The sequence below is a fragment of the Trachypithecus francoisi genome, unplaced genomic scaffold (genome assembly GCF_009764315.1).
Source record: "Trachypithecus francoisi isolate TF-2019V2 unplaced genomic scaffold, Tfra_2.0 Lachesis_group17, whole genome shotgun sequence".
In the NCBI taxonomy this organism is placed as follows: Eukaryota; Metazoa; Chordata; class Mammalia; order Primates; family Cercopithecidae; genus Trachypithecus; species Trachypithecus francoisi.
This window is the reverse complement of record NW_022681462.1, coordinates 101,653,561-101,678,761: the sequence shown is the minus strand read 5'-3', so window position 1 is coordinate 101,678,761 and position 25,201 is coordinate 101,653,561. Positions and strand designations below refer to the sequence as shown.

Genomic DNA, 25,201 nt, shown 5'->3' with positions numbered 1-25,201 from the left:
CACTAAAATCACTCTTGTCTTTACCTTGCTTTCCTTATTTGACAGATTTTTCTTGTTTTTCTTTTTGCAAAGTATAACATACACTTCGTAAAATAACTGGCAAGTATAGAAAAGCAGAAATACTTAGTGACCATGTCATTTTACTTTGTGGTGTGTGGTCACTGAGTTTCCCATTGTTCTTTGGCCTTGTCCTCGTTGCAGGAGTTCCAGCTGATTGGACAGTAACCTCTGGCTGGGAAGCCATGCCCAGTCCTCTTGGGACGGGTGTGCAGTTTTCCACGTTCTCCTGAGTCCCTTTCCGTTTCCACGTCTGTAAACTATTGCCTGCTTTAATATCCCTGCAGTTGTCTGGTTCCTTGAGTGGGCCTGCCTTCTTTCTACTGGGAGCCCCAGCAGGGATGGTAGGGATGGCCAGGGTGTGGGGTCCCAGTGGTAGGGCTGTCTAGTATATGAGGTGATTCTAGTCTTCTTCAGCATATCTGCCAGAAGGATAATAAATGTTACAGAACTAAAATCTGTAGCAAACCAGGTCATGGGCGAGTTAAGACTGAATAACAAATTGCATTCTGAGGTGGGGTCTGGCAGAGAGCATGCTGCAGTTTCAGGATCAATGAGAGATTTTTCCTTAACCCTTCTCTTTTGCAGTCTTCAGCTGTGTGGAACTTGCTAACATGGGGCAGTCAGTTATTCTAGACACAGACAGCTCTGGCACCTGAGTGGGGAGTGGCAGCACTGCTCACCTGGGCCTTGGAATCCTGTCCTCTGATTTGCCATGTATCTGAGTGATATCAGATGAAGTCTTGGACAGAGGCACTCCCTGGGCTCTCACTAGTTCTGACTTTCACTTTGTTTTTGGCATGGATTCAACTCCCAGTTTCCAGTTACCTAAGCCTGCTTCTCTACTTTTCAGTGGGACCTGGGATATTTCTCTACTGTGGGATAAGAGAGCATACAATGTTTATTTCTAGATTCCTGATTTCGTTCTTTTGAACCGAATGCAGTTTCCTTAATAGTCTTTTCTTAATGGTTTTCAAAAAGAGGGGATTGCAGATTGGTTCATGAATGGAGAGCCCTGGAAGGGGAGTCTCATTTCTTCTCACACAGGCCCCTGGGGAGGAATTACTGTCTCCCCCAGGGTTCCGATCCAGCCCACAACTTTATACAAGTAACTTCAAATCAAGCTGAAGCCACCTAAACCCACCCATTTCCCTTGAAGCCAGAGCGACAGCCAACAGCAGAGTGGATTCTAATTTTAACTGGTCTGCCTCCTCTTCTTTCCCTCCTCCTCATTCCAGGCCTAAATTGTGGGCACACGCTCCGTCATCTGCCAGGCAGGTCTGCAGCAAGATTGAGTGACAGTCTGAAATGCTGCTGTACATCTGTGTTCAACTGTCAAACTTTGGGAGATAACTTTCCTCCTAGCTACAAAGGGGAAATTATGTAACTTCTTATGCTAACCGCCACTTACCCTCTTTAACTGCACATGGCTTCGTATGTTTATCACTTATTTTTTCCTTTTTAGAATAATTTTTCAGGTGGGTTGGGTGGAACGGAAGTAGCCCTGGGGGGGTTGTTCCTCGGGCTAATTGCTGTTTCTTGGAGTGGGGCTGTGGGATTGGAAGATTCCCCTTGACAATCCTTTTCCTTTTCTGGTTGCCTCCCTTCCTGGCCTCTCTGGCACATAAACCATCTTACCTTAGAGACTGACTGTTTGGTGCACATGTTGCGCAGGATCATAGCTAACAAGGCAGCCAGCTGTGTATCAGGGTTGCGTTCCACCCCGGGGATGCAGTGGGTCCCAACGAGGCCAAGGACTGCCGTTCTGTTCCCGAGCCACATCCAGGCCCAAACTCCCACAGAAAAGGACCTACAGATGCTTGCATCTGGCAAAGCGGAGGCTCCGCAGGAAAGAGTTTAGTTCTTGACTAGAAAGGTGCACGCCCTCTAACGGTGGGGGATAATCGTTACAATAATGGTAGACACCAGCACCCCTGAAGCCCAAGAGGCGGTCACATTTATGGTTTGAAGAGTAGGATTCTGGAGCCAGATTGCCTCTGTTTGAAGCGAGGCTCTTGACATTTACTAATTTTGTGCCATTGGACAAGTTGGGGAACTTTAAAGCCTCATTTTCTTATCCGTGAAATGGGGATGAACATGCCTGCTTCATAGTTTACTGAAAGGATTAAATGAGGCAATATACCACGAATGCAGGTTCAGATGGTGCCTTAGTTACTGGAGCTGGTGTTAAGTGTAGGCAATTTGCCACAGTCACGTGGTTGGGTGTCTGAGCTGGGGTTCAAACTCAGTGGCCTCTGATCCCAGAAGATTGCACACTTTTTAGTATAGGATGTTGTGTCTAATATTAGGATGTCGTGTCTAATATTAGGCTCACGTGGTGTCTTAGGATCTTTGGATAAAGAGACTTAGGCTCTTATCCTAAAATTGTCATTAACTGTTCAGCCACAGACTAGTTGGATTAATTTTATTGTACTTCCTCCATTTCTTCTGTGTGTATTGGCATGTAAGGCTCTTGTATTGCCATCAAGCATGCAGATTAAATGCTGATGGAAGGTGGCCTGGGTAGAAGGTCCTCCTGGTCACCTCATAGTACAGGGTGGGCATCTCCTCAGAAGACCAGCCCGGCAGCACAGTGCACACTGTCTGCTGGAAGATAGGCCAGTGAGGATGAGGTTGGGAAAGGGTTTCACATCAGGCGTAAGTCTTTGGAGTAGAAATGGAATTTTAGGAAAACTAACTTTCTTCCAATATTTACTAGAGAAAGGAGAAGACTGGAAGGGTGAGATGGATTTCCACCATCCCTAGAAAATTGTCAGTACCCATCACAGGGGTCAGCATATGGTCCATGGGCCAAATCCGGCCCACTGCCTGTTTTCTTAAATAAGGCTTCACAGGCACACAGCCGTGCCTGTTGGCTTACGTGCCATCTCTGACTGCTTCGTGCTCCAGGATCAGAGTGGTCTTGTCTGTAGAGACCCCATGGCCTACAAAGCCTGAAATGTTTTCCATCTTGCCCTTAGCAGTAGACTTTACCAATCTCTGGTCTATAGTGTTACTGGACTTCAGGATAGCACGTTGTTCACCACATGAGGAAGGATGTGGAAATTAAGAGTAAGTGAGAATTCTGGAGGATCTAGTTTTTTAGGCTATGACTCATGCCCATTAATTGATCTTAGATTCGTCATTTACCAGCTCCACCTCATTCTCAGCCTGTGAAGTGGGAGGGTGGAAGTTACAGGCATATCTGTTCTTCAGCAGTGCTGAATAGTATAGATGTCTCAAGAAGGGAGAATGGCGTTTGTAGCATGATTCTGCACATTGTCAAGATTATGGCTGCCTTATGACCATCAGTGTCACGTGCATTCTAATATTCAGAAAATAATTAAATACAATATTGTGGTTCAGAGCATGGGGCTGGCTGCAGGCTATGGAGATCCATATGCTGTTTCCATGTCCGTGGTGGTGTGATAGTCAACAAGCTTCTTAACCTTGCTGTGCCCCGGTCTCCTTGTACCAAATGGGAGGTAATAATACCACCTCACTAAGCTATTGTAAGATTAAGTGGCTTATGAGTTGGTATACCTAGTAAGATCTTAATACATATTAGCTATTATTAGTGCATAATTCTTATTTGAATTAACACTGCTTTTTTTTTTTTCTTATGGGAAAAAGAAAAGCCTCCCTGAAGGGCTGGCACTGTGAAAGTAGTCAGACTTTACTGATTGTGAAAGTAAGTCTTACATTCACAATGCCGTGAGCTGACCAACCTTGTCTAACTCTTAGCTCTTGACGGGCAGATGCATCAAGGATGCTGCACCTTTTAACAATAAAATACATTTCAGATTTTAAATTAAGAAGAGACATGTAGGGGAGCTGACGTAGGCTGACCTTTTTGGAACTCTGAGTTAGCTCAGAGACAAAAAATTAATTAAAATATTATTTGGAATTTTGGTGGTAATGTATACAATACTAAAATACATTTCCTAACTTTCTTTGAGTAGCCAAATAGGTGTATAGAATGAGCAGGCATGATGGCTTGGTTGTGACCGGAAAAGAAGTTAGAGACCGTCTGTTTATTCTGAATGATTATAATGGCTTTTATTTTTATTAAAACCTTTGCGATGTTTAAATATGCACGTGTATTCGTCCGTTTTCATGCTGCTGATAAAGACATACCCAAGACTGGGAAACTTACAAAAGAAAGGTTTAATTGGACTGACATTTCCATGTGACTGGGGAGGCCTCACAATCATGGCAGAAGACGAAAGGCATGTCTCACATGGCGGCAGATGAGACAAGAGAACTTGTGCAGGGAAATTTCCGTTTGTAAAACCATCAGATGTCGTGAGATCCATTCACTATGACAAGAACAGCACGGGAAAGACCCGCCCCCATGCTTCAGTCATCTCCCACGCTGTCCTTACCACCACTTGTGGGAATATGGGAGCTACAAGATGAGATTTGGGTGGGGACACAGAGCCAAACCCTATCAGCATGTGATTCATAATCAAACTTCTTTAAAGGTATATATTGAGAATCCAACTGGCACCTGTGCCTGCTCATTCTCTCCACTGCCCAGCTCTCCTTGCCATGTTAAGTAACTCTTTTAATTAGAATCTTGGATATTCGGCCAGATGCAGTGGCTGACTGACGCCTGTAATCCCAGGACTTTGGGAGGCTGAGGCAGGCACATTGCTTGAGCTGAGAAGTTTAAGACCAGCCTGGGCAACAAGTTGAAAGCCCATCTCTACAAAAAATACAAAAATTAGTCAGGTGTGGTTGTGGCACAGGCCTGTGGTCCCAGCTACTTGGGAGGTTGAGGTGAGGATCACCTGAGCCCAGGAGGGCAGTGCTGCAGTGAGCCAAGAGTGCACTACAGCACTCTAGCCTGGGTAACAGAGCGAGACCCTGTCTCAAAAAATAAAAGAATCTTGGATATCCATGCAGTGTTTATTTATGTGAATACAAATAAACACACAAAGTTTATCATAGGATATATTGCTGTTCTACGCTTTGCTCTTTTTACCGAACACATATTGCAGATCTTTCCATTTGAATGCATAGAAGGCATTTTCATCCTTTCTTCAGCGGCACAGTATTCCATTGTGCAAACCTTCCATGGTTTAGTCCACAGCCTGCCACTTGGGTTGTTGTCAGTCTTCTGGTGTTACAAACAAGACCCCAGGGACTAACTTCCTCCACTGGGCACATGCCTGGAAGTGGGATTACTGGGTCAACTGGTACATGTAGTAAACCTTTGGTAGAAATATTGAGGTAGTCCCCATTTCATGTGTTCTATCATTTGGAACTCCAACCAGGAAAGTGTGTGAGTGATGGTTGACCTACAGCCTCCCCAACAGGGTTTGCCAAATATTTGAATTTTTGCTAACTTGATAGTTGGAGAATGGCATCTTGATATAGTAAGAGCGAATTTCTCTTCTTATAAGTGTGTTTGAGGGCCGTGTGAGTTGTATCTTGTTCTTTGATCATTTTTTATTCCGTTGTTGCTCTTTTACTTCTCAGTTTATAAAGTTGTGTATGTATTAAGGAGAATAACTCTTAGGGATACATTTTGCAATGTTTTTCATTTTGTTATTTGTTTTAAGTTTCCTTGGTTTGCAGAAGTTTTTGAAATTTAACTTTCCTTGGTTTGCAGAAGTTTTTGAAATTTATGTGTATATAAATGTCATATATGTAAAACTATATATAAATTTCATATATAACTATATATGTCCTATATATGTACATTTCATATATATAAATTTATTATATATACATTTCATATACAAACTTTGTATGTAATATGAGTATTGCACAAAGAAAAACAGTTACTTCTCACTCTCATAAATGATTTTGTGTGAGTATGTACTGTCCTTGTCTTTGTCTGTAGTACCATTGTAATTAACAGATGGGTTTTATGCTTACTTTTCACCTACCAAAATTATACCAAAAGGCTATTGGTTAATCCTACAAAATGTCATTCTATAACACATATTCTTCTTTTTTTTTTAACTGGTGTGATATGCCTTTGAAAATATTATATTCATGCACTTACAGCTTTTTAATGTTATAGACAATGCTGTAATCCACATTTTCATGCCTGCAATTATTTGTTCAATGGATGAAATTCCCGGAAATTGGGCTTCTTGATCAGGGATTTAAAAATTTTAAGTTCCTTGATAAATATCACACATTGCCTCTCAAAAGTGTTATTTCATTTTATGTTACCATTAGCCATGTTTATTGCTTTCTCTAAGACTATAACCAAGTTATTACAATGTTTTTAAATGTTCAGTTGATTTTATAGGTGGAAAATAAGCCCTATCATTCTCCACATGAGTAAAGAAGGATGCAGAGAGCTTAGGAGATGTGCCAGGATCCCAGGGCTGGCAGAAGGCAGACCCAGGGCTGGAAGCCAGGCCTCCTTGTTCCCAGGGAGGGAAAGCTGCATATGCCTTTTGAGTTAACCCCACGGAAGCACAGGCAACTGGACATGGTTCTTTTGAACATTTTAACATCAATTCACTGGGACCAAATCAACACTGAGCAGCTGTATTCAGTGTTTAATGCACATTTTAATTTCAGTGCAGAGAGGATCACACCTCATTAGTAGCCATTATTGAGTCACCACTCAGTAAATATTTACTTTCTACATGTAGTACATTATACCAAATAGTTGATGTTATATGGGCCTAAAATGATCCCTGTTACTAGGAAGCTTCTGGTACAGGAGAGGTGGTCAACCTTTTATTGCTATTACAAGAGCTTTCTCCAGCAGCAAGCTTTAGAGTGTCCATTAAACTTTACTGACCAATTTTTATGGAGCACCTCCTCTGTGCTTGCACTGTTGTAAATTCTTGGGATAGAATAGTGAACCAAGCAAATAAAAACTACTGCCCTCATGGGGTGTCTACTCTGGAATGACAGAAAGAACATAAACAAGAGAACTAAGTTATACAGTAGACTGTACTAAGCCTATTGTTTTAAGGAGAACATGAAAGCATAGATGGTAGCGAGTGTCAGCGGGGAGCTGTTGGGGAGTTTGTATTGAAGATACATCACTCTGGAGTCATTGGAAGTTTCCATCTGGGAGATATCTCTTGAAATAGTGTCCTTGGTGGGTATGTGGTCAGCTGGTGAACCCATAGAACTGCAGCACAGCCCCACTCCTCATCATCAACAGGGATGAGTAGACCAGGAGAGGAGAGCAGGTGTGGGCACCCTCATGAGGTAAGCGTGCCTGTGGTCCTGCGTGGTCCTGGAGGACTTGGACTTACTTCTTTCTGGAATGACAGGAAGCTCCTAACAGGACTTTATGTGTCAGAGGCATACAATAGCCTGTGAATGTGGAAAACATGGTTGCATACAGTGGGTTCTATTGTTTTTGGTGCTGTAATTTTATATGAATGGTGCTCAAGTGACCAAGGACTTGTACTCTCTTAAGAGCACATAGTCCCATTAGGCCCACTGTCGTTTCAACAAGATGTTCCTGGGAACAGACTTCTAGACAGCCCATGTCTGATGTTTGTGACTGGGGCCTCCAAGCTCAGGGACACCTTCTAAAGGTTCCAAGGGTAAAATTTACCCAAGTTTGAACGTGGGGCTGGAAATAATTACTCCATACAGACTTGTGTTATTATGGGTATTCCCAGCAGGAATGGTTCCTGCCTTGAAGACTGTTCCCAGGTTGCTGGGGTTTTCTTGGGAATAATTTGAAGTTGGCATCTCTGTTTCCCTCCAGGAGAGGTTGCATCAGTTTATGCGATGACGTTCAAGTCTCTCGAGGTTGGACTCAGAACCAAGCTGAACGCTCAGGAAATGAGTGGGCTGGTTCCGCAGTCTGAGCCTGGACCCTGTCTGTTCGGAGGCTTTCCTTCTCTCTTTGTGAATGTTCTCTTTAGGAGAAAGCTCTCTTTCTGCACCTGTAGGGGTCATCACCACCATGTCAGAACTAATTCTGAGTAAGTTCTGTGGTTTGTTTTTATAGCTAACAGTTTCCCATTGTTGTCCAGCAAAGGGATGGAGCATTGGATGGGTGAGGATTGGCTTCCAGGAGAAAGGGTGGCATGAAGGGTCCACAGTCCTGCAGTGACCACATATCTCTACCCAACTTCTGGGCTGCCTCTCTGTCTCATGAGCTCATCTGCACTTGGTGGTCTCTGCAGCCAGCGTCAGAAAGTAGAGAGATAGGGGCAGCCTTGTGGGTTCCCTGAGTGCCTATTGGAGTCTGAGTTCTAGAATGGTGGGTGAGGGGCTGGGACAGAGGCTGAGCCTTGTGGATCTGAGGGATGTTGGACAGAAATGTCTCTTCTGAATGAGTTGGAGGTGCTGCTGTGGGTTGACCCTGAGCCTGTGGTCCTCAGTCTTGGCCAAGGCTGTAGGGATCACGCAGACTTCCTCACAGGGAGGGTAGGAGATGCAGATGAGATGAGATATTTTTTTCCTGGTTATTAGGACAGGCAGTTTCCAGCACTGGCTGTGAAGGAGGCAGAGGTGCTTTCTGTGTAATTATGACCGGGGAAGTCGAGCACTGGATTTATCTCTGTATCCTAGCCAACTAAATGGTCTGTCATTGCCATTGTTAAACCAAAGGCCTATTTAATACCTAGAGGACTCTGTGATGAAACAGACATTCTTCTCAGGTGTGAAAAGTTAAAAGAAATCATTGACTTTTTTTTTTTTTTTTTCCTGAGGATGGCCTCTTTAGTATTTCTAAAGGTGAAACAATCAGATTTGCAATTACATCTTTGGTGGGGGACCAGAAGTTATTGTTTATGAAGCCTTCCAGGCTCCACAGAAGCCTCCAGGATGATGTGTACATGAAAAGAATGTGGGGTTCATAAGTCAAGAGACTTAGGTTTAAGTTCTGAATTTGCCACTTATTACCCAGGGACTTTGGACAACTTGTGCATCCTTCTTAAACCTCAGTTCTTAATCTGTTACATGAAGATAATTGAGTTAATGTATTAGTTCATTTTCACACTGCTGTAAGGATACTACCTGAGACTGAGTAATTTGTAAACAAAAGAGGTTTCATTGAATCAGTTCCGCATGGCTGGGGAGGCCTCAGGAAACCCGCAATTATGGCTGAAGGTGACACAGGGGAAGCAGGCACCTTCTTCGCAAGGAGGCAGGAGAGAGAGCACACGCAAGGGAAACTGCCACTTTTAAACCATCAGATCTCATGAGAACTCCCTCACTATCATGAGAACAGCCTTGGGGAAACTGCTGCCATGATCCAGTCACCTCCCACCAGGTCCATTGTCCCTCAACATGTGAAGATTACAATTTGACATGAGGATTTGGGTGGGGACACAGAGCTAACCCATGTCATTCTGCCCCAGCCTCTCCCAAATATCATGTCCTTTCCACATTTCAAAACCAATCAATCCTTTCCAACAGTCCCCCGGAGTCTTAACTCATTCCAGCATTAACCCAAAAGTCCAAGTCCAAAGTCTCATCTGAGACAAGGTAAGTCCCTTCCACCTAAGAGCCTGTAAAATTACAAGCCAGTTAGTTACTTCTAAGATATAATGGGGTTACAGGGATTGAGTAAATATTCCCATTCCAAATAGGAGAATTTGGCCAAAACAAGGGGGCCAGAGGCCCCATGCCAGTCTGAAATTTGGCCAGGCAGTCATTAAATCTTAAAGCTCCAAAATCACTTTTGATTCTATGTTTCAAATACTGGGCATGGTGATGCAAGGGGTGGGCTCTCATGGCCTTGGGCAGCTCTGCCCCAGTGGCTCTGCAAGGTATAACCCCTGCAGCTGCTTTCACAGGCTGGCATTGAGCACCTGCAGCTTTTCCAGGTGCCCAGTGCAAGCTGTTGGTGGATCTACCATTCTGTGGTCTGGAGGACAGTGGCCCTCTTCTCACAGCTCCAGTAGGCAGTGTCCCAGTGGGGACTCTGTGTGGGGGCTCCAACCCCACATTTCCCTTCCACACTGCCCATGGAGGTTCTCTGTGAAGGCTCTGGCCTGCAGCAGACTTCTGCCTGGACATCCAAGCAATTCCATACATCCTCTGAAATCGAGGTGGAGGCTTCCTAAACTTACCTCTTACCTTATGCTCACCCACAGGCCCAACACCACGTGGAAGCTGCCAAGGCTTAGGGCTTGCACCTTCTGAAGCAATGGCCTGAGCTGTACCTTGGCCTCTTTTAGCCACAGCTGTAGCAGCTGGAACCCAGGGTGCCATGTCCCAAGGCTGCACAGAGCAGCTGAGGGCTGGGCCTGGCCGCAAAACCAATTTTCCTTTCTACACCTCTGGGCCTGTGATGGGAGGGGTTGCCTTGAAGATCTCTGAAATGCCCTGGAGACATTTTCTCCCATTGTCTTAGTGATTAACATTCTGCTCCTGGTTACTTATGCAAATTTCTGCAGCCGGCTTGAATTTCTCCCCAGAAAATGGGTTTTTCTTTTTTACCGCATGGTTGGGCTGCAAATTTTCTAAACTTCTATCTCTGCTTTTTTTTTTTTTTTTTTAAACATAAGTTTCAATTTCAAATCATCTCTTTGTGAATCTATATAACTATGTGCTTTCGGGAAAAGCCAGGTCGCATCTTGATGCTTTGCTGCTTAGAAATTTCCTCTGCCAGATACCTTAATTATCTCTCAAAGTTCCACAGATCTCTAGGGCAGGGGGAAAATGCCACCAGTCTCTTTACTAAAGCATAGTAAGTGTGACCTTTGCTCCAGTTCCCATTAAGTTCCTCATCTCCATCTGAGACCGTCTCAGCCTGGACTTCACTGTCCATATCACTATCAGCATGTTGGTCAAAACCAGTCAACAAGTCTCTAGGAAGTTCCAAACTTTCCCACATCTTCCTGTCTTATTCTGAGCCTTCCAAACTGTCCCAGCTCTGCCTGTTACCCAGTCCTGAAATTGCTTCCACATTTCCAGGTTATCTTCATAGCAGTGTGCCACTCCTGGTACCAATTTTCTGTATTAGTCTGTTTTCACACTGCTATAAAGATACTACCTGAGACGGGGTAATTTATGAAGAAAAAAGGTTTAATTCATTCACAGTTCCCCATGAGGCTGGGGAGATCTCAGGAAACTTACAACCATGGCAGAAGGCAAAAGGGAAGTAGACACCTTCTTCACAAGGCGTCAGGAGAGAGAGGGTGCACGAGGGAAACTGCCGCTTTTAAAACAATTGGATCTCGTGAGAACCCTGTTGTCACCACAACAGCATGGGGGAAACCACCCCCATGATCCAGTCACCTCCCACCAGATCTGTTCATCGATGTGGGGATTACAATTCGAGGTGAGATTTGGGTTGGGACACAGAGCCATATCTTATCATTGACTTCACATGAGTGGCAAAATATAAAGTAGAATACAGAATAGAGATATTAGTAAACCTTGTAGCTACTCGTAAGTGTGGTGCAATGTGCTATGTATCATTATTTGATCAGAAGATGGATGCATTAGTTACATGGGGACTTCTTTATTTTATCAATGGAGGGAGAGCGCCTGTCACATTGACTTGGCTCCATGGTTGTTGAAGAGGAATTGCCCTCTTCACACCAAGGAAGAAGTCATTGCCTGATTCACGCTAGTATTTTTTTCTTCCTAGATAACTAGGCGGTAAAGAAAATAACAAACTATAGCAATTATTTGTATTCGAATAGATATTTTTAAAAAGTTGGATGATAAGACTGAGTCCCTGATGCAGCTTAACTTTTTTCCTTTGGGTAAAGACAACAAATACATAAGCCTTTGTCAAGTATGTCAGAGAACGACTGTGGAGTGAAAGGAGGAGGCTCAAGGGAGAGAGTGGTGAGAACCCTGGCTGTGTCTGTAGCAGTCAGACAATCGAGAAAGTGGCAACTTCATGGATTCTGGGCCAGTGTGCATTGGAGAACATCAAGCTTGGTGACATTATTATCACAGACATCATCCTGCTGCAGTAACGTTGGGATTCTTCAGGTTTCTGTGCTTGTTTTCTAAAAAGAGGGACCTTTTAATCATTCTCACACTTTTAGTACATTGGAAAATAGCTGAGGAAAATAGCTGAAAATTCCCCGTGAAATGGAATGCCACAGCTTCTGCCTAGTGGCTTATGATTTACTTGTGATTCCCAGTGAGCTCTGGCTGTACCTAAAGGTAGAAATAAGAACGTGCAGAGAGCCTAGGAAAGGCTTTTGTCCTAGAGGTGCTACAGTTTCCAGGTCTGTGGATACCCCACGTGTTCTTCGGTGGCATTTGCTGGCCTCTCCCGTGCTTGTGCTGCTGGCTGTCAGATGTTACTGTTTCCTTTGCTAAAGATACCACCTCCATTACCAGGAGGACACAGTGTTTGCAAGTCTCCTTCCTAGTGTGAGCTGTTTGGCATGCTTTAAGTGGTAGAAAGGGAATTTAAAAGCTCCAGTTTTCTTTTCTATGAGAAGTCTTCTGGAAACTGTGTGTGCCCTGGGTCCTCTCCCTGGCTCCATGCTGTTGTCTTTCTAGGACAATCCCTGGGGGACTGTGGATCTCTGTGAGCTCAGGTTCTAAGAGGGGACAGTGCTGACTTGCCCTACAGCCTTTTTATCTAGTAGTAGGGTTTACAGACAGCATCACGCCTGTGGCCATCTTAAGTCACTGGATGGAGCCCAAATCGCTAGTCCTGTCTCTTCTTTCTGATGGCAGAGGATGCTAGAGGGCTACTTATTCTTATGCAGATCTTAAGTGACACTTTCAGGATGCAGGTGGCTGCAGTCCATTGCTTTGGTCCTGACCTCTCACGCGCTCTCCTGGAGGATTTCTGGCAGGAGTTTCCTGACTGTCTGTGAGCCTTGTTCCGGAATCCTCCTGTGTGGACTCCCACTGTGTCTGTCTACCTTATAGCAAAGCAGAGGCTGAGGCTCAGGGGGCCTCGGTGTTCCCAAAGCCATGCAAGCAAATGATGGTGACCCTCCTGACGTCACCACAAAAGTGCTCCTCCCCAGACGTCGCAGTTGGTAGGGCAGAAGCCTCGGAACCACCCTTGGCTCCTCTCTTTCTCCCACACCGATCTTGAAACTCCACATTCTGAGCAGCTTCTTTTTCAAAGTATATCCTGAATGTGACTACTTGCCACCAGCTCTGTTTGTCACTGGGCCACGTTGGACAACCCCCCATCTTGTCCCTGGATGGTTGCAGTCACCTCCCAATGGGCCACTGTGTTCTGCATTTTCCCTGGTGCATCGGGGTCTCAGTGCACAATGTCAGCCCCAACTCCCTCTCCCTGCCTCATTGTTCCACTGAGCCTGCATAGTTAACAAGCTGTGTATCTCACTGATTTATCTATTTATTTTCTGTATCCCCGCTAGAGTATAAGTTTCTCGAGGGTGGGAATATCTGCCTATTCTGTTCACTGTTCACGTTTCCAGCAAGGAGAGCACTACCTGGAACCAAGTTTCTTTTTTCTTTCCTTTTTTCCCCCCAAGAGGGAATTTTGCTCTGTCACTCAGGATGGAGTGCAGTGGCGCCATCTCAGCTCACTGCAACCTCCGCCTCCTGGGTTCAGGCAATTCTTCTGCCTCAGCCTCCCGAGTAGCTGGGATTACAGGCTCACACCACCACATCCGGCTAATTTTTGTATTTTTAGCAGAGACGGGGTTTCACCATGTTGGCCAGGCTGGTCTCGAACTCCTGACCTCATGATCCGCCCGCCTTGGCCCCACAAAGTGCTGGGATTACAGGCATGAGCCACCGCACCCGGCCCCAAGTTTCTTGAATGATTGGAAGGATGTCTCTGCCTTTTGTTGTCGCATGTGGGAATAACTGTTTACTTTTAACTCGTATTTTATTCATCTTAATAGCATTGCTATACACTGGGAAAATAGGAGTGCATAAGTGTATTTAGGTTTTCCTGACCATGCCGATCCTGAATATTCCCAACCTTTAGGACTTAATGTGGTCCTGACATGTTGCCTCTAGCACCCGAGGCCAGGATCATTTTCCTCTCTTTGTTATTTCATACCATGCATGGGGTCCACTCGCACACCCCGCTGGGTTTTGTCTCCAGAGTCTGCAGATATGTTTGCATCCCTCACTGGAAGTGTAAAGTAGCTGTTATCACCCCATAGAGTTCATTGTTTTAGTTTATTCCTCTCTTTCAGTGTTTCCCGTGCTCTCTTCTGCTCACTGACCAGTTACTAGAAAGCAAAGACAAAATCAAAATAAACTTCACATAAGAAATACAGGACTTGGTGGAACAGGAAATCTTCTCTATGTATTTGAAATACATAATGTTCTGGGCAGATGGTCAAGTAAAGCTGTGGCCTAATACTGATAAATGAAAGGTGATTCCGTGGGACTCCTCCAGGTTTCTTTGAACAGATTTAGTGCCATTTTGCATGTTTTAATTCATCTCCCTCCCCCGCCCCCCGCTTTTTTTTTTTTAACAATGAGAAGATCATCAAAGGCAATTGCTTTAGGGAAAAGGGGCTTTGATTATTATTATTATTAGACAGTGCTCCCTGGGTGGCCATTCTGCCCTGGTTGCTTTTGTAATCGTTTCTCTAGAATAGTATTTAGAACTTTCTAGGAACCTAATTCTGGTTTGCTCAATAACTGATAATGAGTAAGTGGAAGCATTAGGGGCTTGTAAATGTTGGAATAAGAGATGGAGGGACCTCTGGAGTTGGAATTGCAGGTGAGTTCCTAGGAAGGTGGACGTGGAAGGTTTAGATGATTTAGTAGACGGAACACAACTCGAGCCACAGGTGTAACATGTGCTCTGAAGTTGATCTGTATCAATGGGGTTTTCAAATCGGAAAGCATGTTTTATCTTTATCACCCTCTTACTTCGAGATCAGTTCTCCTCCCTGTGTGGAAGAGGCGTCTCACTGAGGAGCAGAGTCACAGGTTTTCACGTGGGGAGAAGGAGTGAAGGCTGCACAGGTTTAGAGAAAGGACGGCTTAGAGACTCCTGGAAGCCAGCTCTCCCAGCGAGCATCCTGGGGTTGTAGATGAGGCCACTGTTCCGTGAAGGTACCGTGACAGCCTCAGGGTCACATGGTCAGTCATTCCCAAAGCTCGCAATAAAACCCAGGTTTTTTAAAAAGAAACTTATAGAGGCCCATTTCCACCCGATTTCCTCCTCCCTTCTCCGTTACCTCCATTATGTCTTCTTCCGTTAACTCAAGGGATTGACAAGCTCCAAACCCAGAGATTTCCCAGGCTTGTTGCTTAGCAACAAGGTTTTTGTTTGGGGCCCTGAAGGAGACTGCCATTGTGCCCAACCTGCCCCCATGTCGAGCTGGCCAGAGGCCTGTTCCTAAGCCACCCTCGAGATCAGCAAGTACTGACCTGAAGGAGCTGAAGAAACTGCAGATGACCAAGTAGACGAGTCTGCCACACCCCACAGTGGCTCTGGCTCGTTGTTTAATAGAGTATGATTAAGATCACTGCAGGGCAGGGAACTGGGTGGCCCACTGCTATTCAAGGTTTATCATGGATGTCCATATATCTCTCTCCTGCTGCTTTTTCTTTGTGTTCTGTCTGACACAGAGAGAGAGAGAATGACTATGTCCCTAGCAAAAATGTTGCAATAAAATGTTAAGGGTCGTTCTTTATCTAATAGAAGGAAGCGGGGTTGGGGTGAGGGGCAGGGTTGCTGTGACTTCTTAGCAAATCCCTAAACAGCTCAGGAGGGAATTTTCTCTAAAAAGAAGGAGGGATGATCCAAACATCCCCCCTTCAACTCTAAAATTTAATGAGTTGATGTTTGATTTTGACAGCGTTGCTCTCTGGTAGCTGAAGTGTAATGTTTATCTGGGCAAATACATTCGGTTGAAATAATAGACCCTTTGTGCCTTCCTCGGCATCTCATTCCCGGACGGGGGTTAGAACGCATGGCTGAGTCTGGGGCCCTCAGTGGGAAACCAGCCATCATGTTGAAGCCACCGAGAAATGTTTAAGTTTGTGTGTGGAGTGTTTTATCAGCGCTCTGGGGAATGGCTGAATCAATTGTTTTGGTCTTAGAAATAAAGAAGGAGCTTCCTGTCATGAATAGCAGTTGTTTTCCAAGCCAGGTGGCCTGCAAGAGAGGCTGCCTCCAGAAGCTGGTCTGCAAATCTGCGGGGCCCAGGAGGGAGGCGTCTCGGGGCCACACCCGGGGCAGTGTTGGCTGCTTCTCTAAGGTCGTTTTCAGCAGGGTGTCTGGAGTGTGTGTGTTTGTGTGTGTGCGTGTGTGTGTGTGTGTCCCTGTCAGATCACAATTCCGTCCTCTCTGGCCCTGCTATGGGACGTGCAGACTTAAGAGCACATCGATGGGTGGAGGGAGAAGCACAGGGCTCTGCGTGGAGGTCGCCTGGTCGACGAAAGGAAACAGTTCCATGTAAGTAGACTTTCTGCTCACCTGTATGTTTTAGTGTCCAGTTATGGATGCTGTCCTCTGCAGTTGAAGTGCTCCCAGTGGCCGGCCCTTCACCGTCACTTGCAGGTATAGGTAAAGGTAGAAAGCAGAAAGCACCCATGACCTCCACTTGGTGCCAGTCTGTGGCCGTTTCTCCAGTGAACCTGTCTCCATCTGGCCCTGTGCTCAGAAGGTGGGCGCCCTTCCTCTGGTCCCTGGGTTCTTCCTTATTGATTGTGTCTGTTCTTCTCTGTACTGCTGCAAACTCTTCATTTAGGGAAATCTGTTAACATTGAAATGACTAAGAGCAGCTTTCTTTCTTTTTTTGTATTTCTTTTTTTTTTTTTTTTTTGAGACGGAGTCTTGCTCTGCCGCCCAGGCTGGAGTGCAGTGGCCGGATCTCAGCTCACTGCAAGCTCCGCCTCCCGGGTTCACGCCATTCTCCTGTCTCAGCCTCCCGAGTAGCTGGGACTACCGGCGCCGCCACCACGCCCGGCTAGCTTTTTGTATTTTTTAGTAGAGACGGGGTTTCACCGTATTAGCCAGGATGGTCTCGATCTCCTGAGCTCGTGATCCGCCCGTCTCGGCCTCCCAAAGTGCTGGGATTACAGGCTTGAGCCACCGCGCCCGGCCTCTTTTTTTGTATTTCTTACAAAGCTTTAATGCTATGCAGTAGTGCTTGAGAAAGTGTTTTATGGGCTCCTTGGGCCCTTCTATGTACCTTTCTTGGACTGTGACGGTCTTCATTAGCATACCAAAAACCACAAGAAGTTTAAAATGCTGAAAAATAAGCAAACTCATCTGTTGAACTGTATTTAATTTAGTGTTTCTCAGATTTTTACTGTCAAAGTGTTTTGTTTAAAAATAAACATTTATTTTAGGGCAGTTTAGATTTAGATTTACGGGTTTAGTTTTAGATTCAGATTTAGTTAGACCGTTTCGGATTTAGATTTAGAAAATGGCGCAGGTAGTACAGAAGGTTCCCATAAACCTCATGCCCCGCTTCTCCTGTTAACATCTCGCGTTAGTTGAGTCCATTTGTCACAATGTTAAACCAATACTCTCACGTGCTTATCAACTCAAGTACCCTCTTCGTTCCAGGTAGTTGAGTTTTTACCCAGTGTCCTTTTTCTGTTCCAGCTTCTCTCATTGCATTTAGGGGTCTTATCTCCTTAGGTTCCTCTCCACTGGGACAGTTTCTCAGGCTTCCATTGAAGACTTGGACAGGTTTTGGTTAGGAATTTTGTAGCATATTCTTGAATTGGGATTTATTCGATGCTCTTCTCGTCAGAAGACAGGGTTTATTGGTTTTGAGAGAAAGACCCCAGAGATGAAACCTTATTCTCCTCACATCCTGGGAGGGTGAGGGGTGTGGTCACCGTCAACACCATCCATGTGCACAGTCACCCCTGATGCCATCGGGGTCACCTCACAGCGGCAGCGTTTGTCCTCTTCACACGGGTGAACTCCTTTTTCCATGCTTTTCTAAACTGTACTCTTTGGAAGGAAGCCATTCTCTACGGTGCACTTCAGAATGAGGAGTTAGGCTCCACTTCCTCGAGTGTGTAGCATCTGCGAAAATTATGTGGGGTTTTCTGCCTGAGAGATGTGTCTTTTCCCTCATTTATTTACGTGAGTATGGGCTCGTGTGTATATATTTCCTATTCTGGGCGATAATTTATGCTACTCTGTTGCTCTGTTTTTTTTCAGCTACAACCACTGGGAGCTTTTTCAGTTGTCTCCTATACTGTTTGGACATCCTTCAGCTCCACTTGAATGTCCTTCCCCAGTCCTATAATCAGCTGTTTGTCCAGTGAACCCTAGTTTCGGTAACTGAACATTGTGTTAGAATCAAGATCTGGGCACTAGATGTGCTTGTTGCAAACTGGGATGTCATTCCTTCTGTGCCCTGCTAGAACAAGGAAACATATGTATATACACTAACCGGTGTGTGCACAAAAATCTATATATATTTCTTTATGTAGCCACCTGAATCTATATTAAGCTAAACCTGAGTTTCTACTGATGAGGCCAACCCTATTCCGTGACCACCCTTGCTTATCTGAGACCTTCCATTCCGACAGTGAGAAACCTGGATCCCACCAACTACCATCCCTTTACTTACTTGTTCCATTCCAGTGTAAAGGAATAGTGGCTTCAGAATTGTTAACCCATGCCCTGCAGCAGGCAGCTTTGTCATCTGGAGAGCAGTGCTTATGAACTTGGCCATTATTATTACAGGTTCAGCCCATTGCTGAAATCATTCTGGTCAGCACCTTTCCCCCACCCGCTTTTAATACAGGTCTGGATTCCATCCTGCCATGCCCCTGACCTCCTCAATGATTGTTTTTTAAATTGCATGCATTAAGGATCACCCTTTGTAAAGTTCTGTTTTATGGGTTTTGATAAGTGCAGAATGTCAACATATCCATTATTACAGTATCATACCACTCAAGCCTCCTCTGCTCTCCCAGCCCTCCCCAAGCCACCAGTAACCACTGATCTGTTTGCTGACTAGGGTTTTGCCTTTTCTGGAATGTCATATAATTAGAATCATACAGTAGGTACCCTTTTCTTAAAAAAAAAGAAAAAAATGACCTTATTTTTTTTTACAACAGTTTTAGGTTCAAACCAAATTGAACGGATAATACAGAGTTTCCATACACCCATCCCCACCTACACACAATTAGCTATTAACATCCCATACCACAGTGGCACATTTGTCACAATGAATGAATATACATTGATCAGCATTCTCTCCCAGGGTTCGTAATTTCCTGTGGTAGTCAGTTGGGGATGCTGTAACAGAATACCATTGACTGCGGGGCTGAAACAACAGAAATTTATTTTCTTGCAGTTTTGGAGGCTGGAAGTCTGAGAGGAGGGTGCCAGCGTGCTTGAGTTCTGGTGAGGACATCCCCTGGCTTACAGAGGCTGCCTTCTTCCTGTGTCCTCACATGGCCAAGAAAGTGCATAGGAGCTCTCTCGTCCTCTTTGTGTAACTCCAGTCCTGTTGTATTATGGTCCCACCCTTATGATCTCATTTAACCTTAATTTAACCTTAATCCCTTTCTAAAGACCATATATATAATTTTTTTATATGTAGCAGTGTGTATATATATAAAATGTAACATATATAATATAAATATATAACATATATCGTATATCATATATGGTATATCATATATAATATAACATGATATATAATATAACATGATATATAACATGATGTATGTTATATTACATATGTTATATATAATATATGTTATGTATAATGTATAATATATAATATATAACATGTTATATATACTACTATATATGTAGAGAGAGACTGCTACACACACATATACAGATACACACACATAGATATAGATATATAGACTTCTAGATGGGCTAAATCTCCAGATACAGTCCCAGTGGGGGTTAGGGCTTCCACATACAAATTTGCCCGGGGGGTAAAATTTAGTCCAGTTTACGCTAGGTTTCACTCACCCTTAGTGTTGCACATTCTGTGGGCTTTCACAGATGGATAATGACATGTAATCACCATTACGCTTCATGCTGAATAGTTGCTCTCCCCTGAATACTCTCTGTGCTCTGCCCGATCATCTCTCCCTCTCCATGATCCCTGGTAACCCCTGATCTTTTGATTGTCCTTATAGTTTTGTCTTTTCCAGCATGTCCTAGAGTTGGAATCATTTGTGTGTAGCCTTTTCAGATTGGCTTCTTGCATGTAGTAATGTGCCTTTAAATTTCTTCCGTGTCTTTTCTTGGCTTGATGGCTTATGTTTTCGGTGCCGAATAATATTCCACTGCCTGGATATACCATAGTTTACCCATTCACCTGCTGAAAGACAGCTCGGTTGTTTCCGAGTTTTGGCAGTTACAGCTGAGCGGCTCTAAGCATGCCTGTGCACGTTTTCATGTGAACGTAAGTTTTCACATTAGCTGGGGACCTAGGAGTGTGATTGCTGGAAATAGCTAAGTTTTTATCATTGAGTGGGCACCATCTGCTTGGGAGGAGACAATGTCCAAGTAGTTTTCTAAAGCATCATGGAACTGTACACTTGAATAAGCCAGCTCTTTTACAGCCAGCTTTCTACTCAGCCACCGTTCTCCAATTTCTGCTGCTGATGACAGCTCCAAATTATGAAGATGTAGCTTTTCCCAGCCACTGCCAATCTGTACATGCTTAAGTTAAGCCCAGCAAGCTCAGAAGCAAAACCGAAGTTGGTTTGTCTTATATCTCTACAAATCCAAAAGGCTCCATCTCATTCAGCTGATGAGGATATACAGAGGAGGAGTAGCACAGTAAATGGCTGTGTCTTAGGGCCACACAGACTGTGAATAGCCCTTTATGTTTGTGCAGGTTACCCTAATCCTCTCCGAACCTTGGTTTATTCATTGGTAAAGTTTGAATAATAGCAAACTATCAAAGTCTCAAAGTCATTGTGCAGAGAAATGAAGTAGTATATGCAAATGATGAGCGCAATGTCTGATGCACATTTAACAGTCTCTCTCTCTCATACATATATATATATGTGTGTGTGTGTGTGTAATTGTTGTTATAATTATGGAATATCTGCAGTGATCACTGTCCAGAAGGCTAGAACATAGTTCCTACCCTTGAATAATGTATCATCAAGTTGAGGAGATAAATTCAAAGTCTGTCAGACTTTGAAAGCCACATTTACCCAGAAAGACTGGTGAGCTGGTAGACTTCCAAAGCCACACTTACCCAGAAGAAATGAGAGTTACTTTGAGAGTCTAGCCCAGGGCCTTGTAGACATGACAGCTGAGTGTTGGTGTTGTTGAAGAATGGTGCACTCGGTGGGCTTCAGCCCACACAGCCTTGAGTCAGACGGACTTGAGTGGAAATGCTGTTGAGTGGAATGATACAGACCAGTGGTTCTGGGGCTTCATTGTGCATCACAGTCCCCGCCAGGCTCATGGAAACAGATCACTGTGCTGCCCCACCCACCTCCCCAGAGTTTCTGTTTTAATGAGTCTGGGTTGGAGCCCAACCAGTTACATTCCAGCAAGTTCTCAGGTGATGCCGATGCTGCTATTCAGAGAGCACTGCTCAAGAAGCCTCGTGGACCCCACACAGCAGAGACCCAGAGAAAGGGGAGACGGCTGAGAGACGTGAGAAATCAGAGGGGATGTCACCCAGCACCAGGACTGGTGCTGGGTGTGAAGGGTTTGCAGGATGTGGAGAAGGGGTAAGGAAGGAAAAGGGAGTTAGGCTGTGGAGGAAACATGAGAGTGTTCCAGGCAACTGGAGGAGAGCGGGGACTTGTTGGAGGAAGGCATGAAAGTAAGAGGTGGATGACGACTGGCTGGCAGCTGCTTACCTTTCCCAGTTTTGCTTTGAAGGAGTAAAGGTGGGAAGAATAGGGGCCTACAGAGGTCCATAGCCCTGGGGCTCAGAGATGGGATAGTTTTGGCCAAAGAACCACCTTGGACCTTACATGAATCTGCCGAATCTTTTCACAATGGACTATTTTCTCTTCCAGCTGTCTCTCATCCTTGTGTCCACACCTCTTTCATCACAAGACACAATCCTTTGCACAGCCTCGGTTATGCTTAATAAGTAAATTGCCTTATACAGATTTGAATTGCTTAAATTGAATAATACTTATAATTGACCAGATGTTCCTAAAACAGTTTGCCATTTCATATGACTTGACATTCACATTAGGAAAACAAAGACTCTGCTTTCTTTTATTGTGTATTGTGATTCTCTTAGCACAATCTAATTGCAAGGTCGCAGCTGTTCACTGTTTGCAAAATCATATTAAGGCCACCCTGTGCGTAGGGAAGGTCCATGATGGGTTTAGACAATATAGACCTTTTTTTTTTTTTCTGTGAAATATATCCTGTTGTTGTCACCATTTGAATCACGATTTTAAGCACAACTGAGAGACTGTGTATTCTGTTGGGGAAAGAATAGTGATGTGATTCCTGGAAATGGTGATGTGACCTGCTTCAAATCCAGCTCACGGGGCTGGCGGGGGAAGTGGGAGGTGAGGGCCACGGGCTGACCTGTGCCCAGGGCAGGGGAAGCCACTGGGGGCCAAATAGAAATCATGGTCCAGGCAGAAAGGAAATCAGACAGATGGAGCCCTGTACGCCGTGCGGGGGGGGTCACAACAGAGAGGCCGTAAACAGGAAAAGGAGCCCAGATCTGAAGCTGGAAGGAAAGAGAATTGTCTTGGGACCAAGCACGATGGGGCAGGGCAGAGGTCCAGGACAGAGGCTGTAACTGGCTTGTGGGACAGGGAACAGTTCACGCAGGGTGGAGACGGGAATTCAAGAGCCCTCTGTGGAGTGATTAAGCTCTGCCCTTGGGGAATGCACTCTCGGTGATGTCCAGGCTGGGAGCATACTGCATGGCTGATAATAAGGGAGGAGGCTTTAGGAGGTTTTGATGTTTGATTCTTCTAAACATTTTCTCCATTGGATTGAACTTCCTAAATGACTAATTTTACCATATGATATCTCTGCCCAACAACTTGTTTTATCCATTTTGTCTATGTAGGTAAAGGTCTAAGCTTGTTAACCAGACATATTGTAATGGCTTCCGCTTACCAAGCTCCTAGTATCTCCCAGGAACTTGTAAATATATTACTTCTCACTCATTCTTCCAAAGCCTACATGGGTGGTGATGGTTATATAGGCTTTACAGAGGGAAAAAAACAAAACAAAACAAAAACAAAAATTAAGTTCATAGAAGTTAAATTTAAGTTATGTAATTTCTTCAATGTCACATAACCAAGTGGCCAAAAAAAAAAAAAAGGAATTTGAAGCCAGGTCTGCTTGATTGCAAAGCATGAACCCTGTATCCTACAACCTTCCCAACAGCCTGACAGAACTTGTACCCTGTGTTTTTTCAACATTGTCAAAAACAAGCTCTCCCCAGATCTCCAGGCCAGAGGAGCCAATTGCCAGCCACTGCCCCCTTGAAATTTTTCCAGCCCTGGCGGATTCCTGCCACCTGCCCCAAGCCTCGGTGCCTGGGGTTAAGGTTTATGGTCCCATTTAGGGCCAGCTGACATTTTAAAATATAATTATCACATTGTCCAGTGAACTTTAAGAGATGTGACTTAAAAAAATATTAAGTATTAAAACAGAAAAAAAGATACAGAGAAATAAAAAGAAAAATGTCATGGCCTGTCAGCTTAGGATCCAGAAAAACCCCATGAGCGTTTTAAAACGATGGCAATCATAAGCATAAGCATAGTCATAAAATTCAAGGTGTAGAGAAATGATCCAAATGAAAATGACCTTGGGGAGGACGCCTTGATGTCTGTACCCCCTGCAGCCACAGAGAGCTGTGTGATGCTTCCAATTATCTCACTCCTCAGGACCCACCAGCTTGAGGTCAAATCACGATGCCTGTTTAAACTATCTTGGAAGTGCTCGCCAGTCCAGAGGAATTTGTGCCAAAGAGTCCTTTTGTAACGAGGGAGACACACGTGTTTTAGACTGAGTGACTTGCAGGCATCAACTGCCCTTGGAAGAGGCCCCTCCGACTGCGGCCCACTCCCGTCCCAGACGCCGAAGGCCTGCGCAGATTCCCAGTGCAGATCCCGGGTGGCCTTCAGTCACCCCCTCAGTTGCCTGAGCTCTGATAGTCAGGGTGTCCTCCCCGGATCTGGCTCCTTTCCGCCTCTCATGTCCTTCCTCCTGTCTCACTGGGTCCCATCTGCTGGGTGAGCTTTCAGGGTCCTGCAGACGCTTCCTTCTGGGCCAGACGTGTCTTCTCCTCCTGGTAGAATTCTCCCTCCATGTAGAATTGACCAGATGGGTGAATTCTCCCTTCTCCTTCCACGTAGAATTCACCAGGTGGGTTTTCCTAATGAAATATTCGCTCAGTGACACCCAGTGAGGTGTGAGTCACAAAACTTGAGAAAGGGATGATAAATTTGTTTTTTTGTTTTAAGTTAGGACAGCGCCTTGACCCTGGGAATAAGCTCCTCAAACGACAGTAAGTCCCACACCTCCCTGCGGCGTGCAGTGGCATCTTCACATTCTCTGACTGCTAAGCAGTGGCTGAAGGAGACATCACAGGGGAGGGGAGTGGATTTGTTGGGGTCCTCTAGAGGGGCAGAACTAATAAGATAGATGCTTGTATAAAGGGGAGTTTATTAGGCAGTGTTGACTCACACGATCACAAGGTAAGGCCCCCCATTAGGCCGTCTGCAAGCTGAGGAGCAAGGAAGCCAGTCCAAGTCCCAAAACCTCAAAAGTGGGGAACTGACAGTACAGCCTTCAGTCTGTGGTCGAGGGTCCAGGAGTCCCAGAGCTGAAGAACTTGGAGTCCGATGTTCGAGGGCAGAAAGCCCAGCACAGGAGAACGACGGAGGCCAGAAGATTCAGCCAGCCTAGTCTTTCCACGTTTTCCTTTCTGCTTTTTATTCTGGCTGCTCTGGCAGCTGATTAGCTGGTGCCCACCCTGGCTGAGGTGGGTCTGCCTCTCCCAGTCCACTGACTCAAATGTTCATCTCCTCTGGCAACACCCTCGCAGACACACCAGGAACAAGACTTTGCATCCTTCAGTCCAATCAAGTTGGCACTCAGTATTAACCATCACAGGGAGGAAGGGATTTTCCTGAGCGCTTGCTGTGTGCAGCTGACCCTTTATATGATCTCACATCATCCTCAAAACACCTCTGTGAGAGGGGATTATCAGCCTCATCGTGTGGATGAGCCAGCCGAGGCTGAGAGTGGTTAGGGAACCGTGCTGCTTGTGGGCAGAGGGAGTTCGGAAATGGAGTTCTCTCTGATCACAAAGCACAGCATTGGTTCTGCCCCTCCAGGTGGCCCTTGTGCCCTGTCTTCTGGTGA

General features: G+C 45.0%; 1 protein-coding gene across 6 annotated transcripts in view; it reads left to right on the top strand.

The window, feature by feature from the left end:
- The window catches only part of RNF144A (ring finger protein 144A), a 155,602-nt gene that overhangs the window by 51,574 nt on the left and 78,827 nt on the right, over positions 1 to 25,201 (top strand). The window contains exon 1 of one of the 6 annotated variants that reach the window (XM_033176633.1): positions 20,929 to 21,573. The exons of the other annotated variants lie outside the window; for them this stretch is intronic. Coding sequence (XP_033032524.1) covers positions 21,561 to 21,573 — 13 coding nt within the window. The 5' untranslated portion in view covers positions 20,929 to 21,560. Of the gene's footprint in view, positions 1 to 20,928; positions 21,574 to 25,201 lie in introns of those variants that run through there. 6 annotated transcript variants of the gene reach the window in all.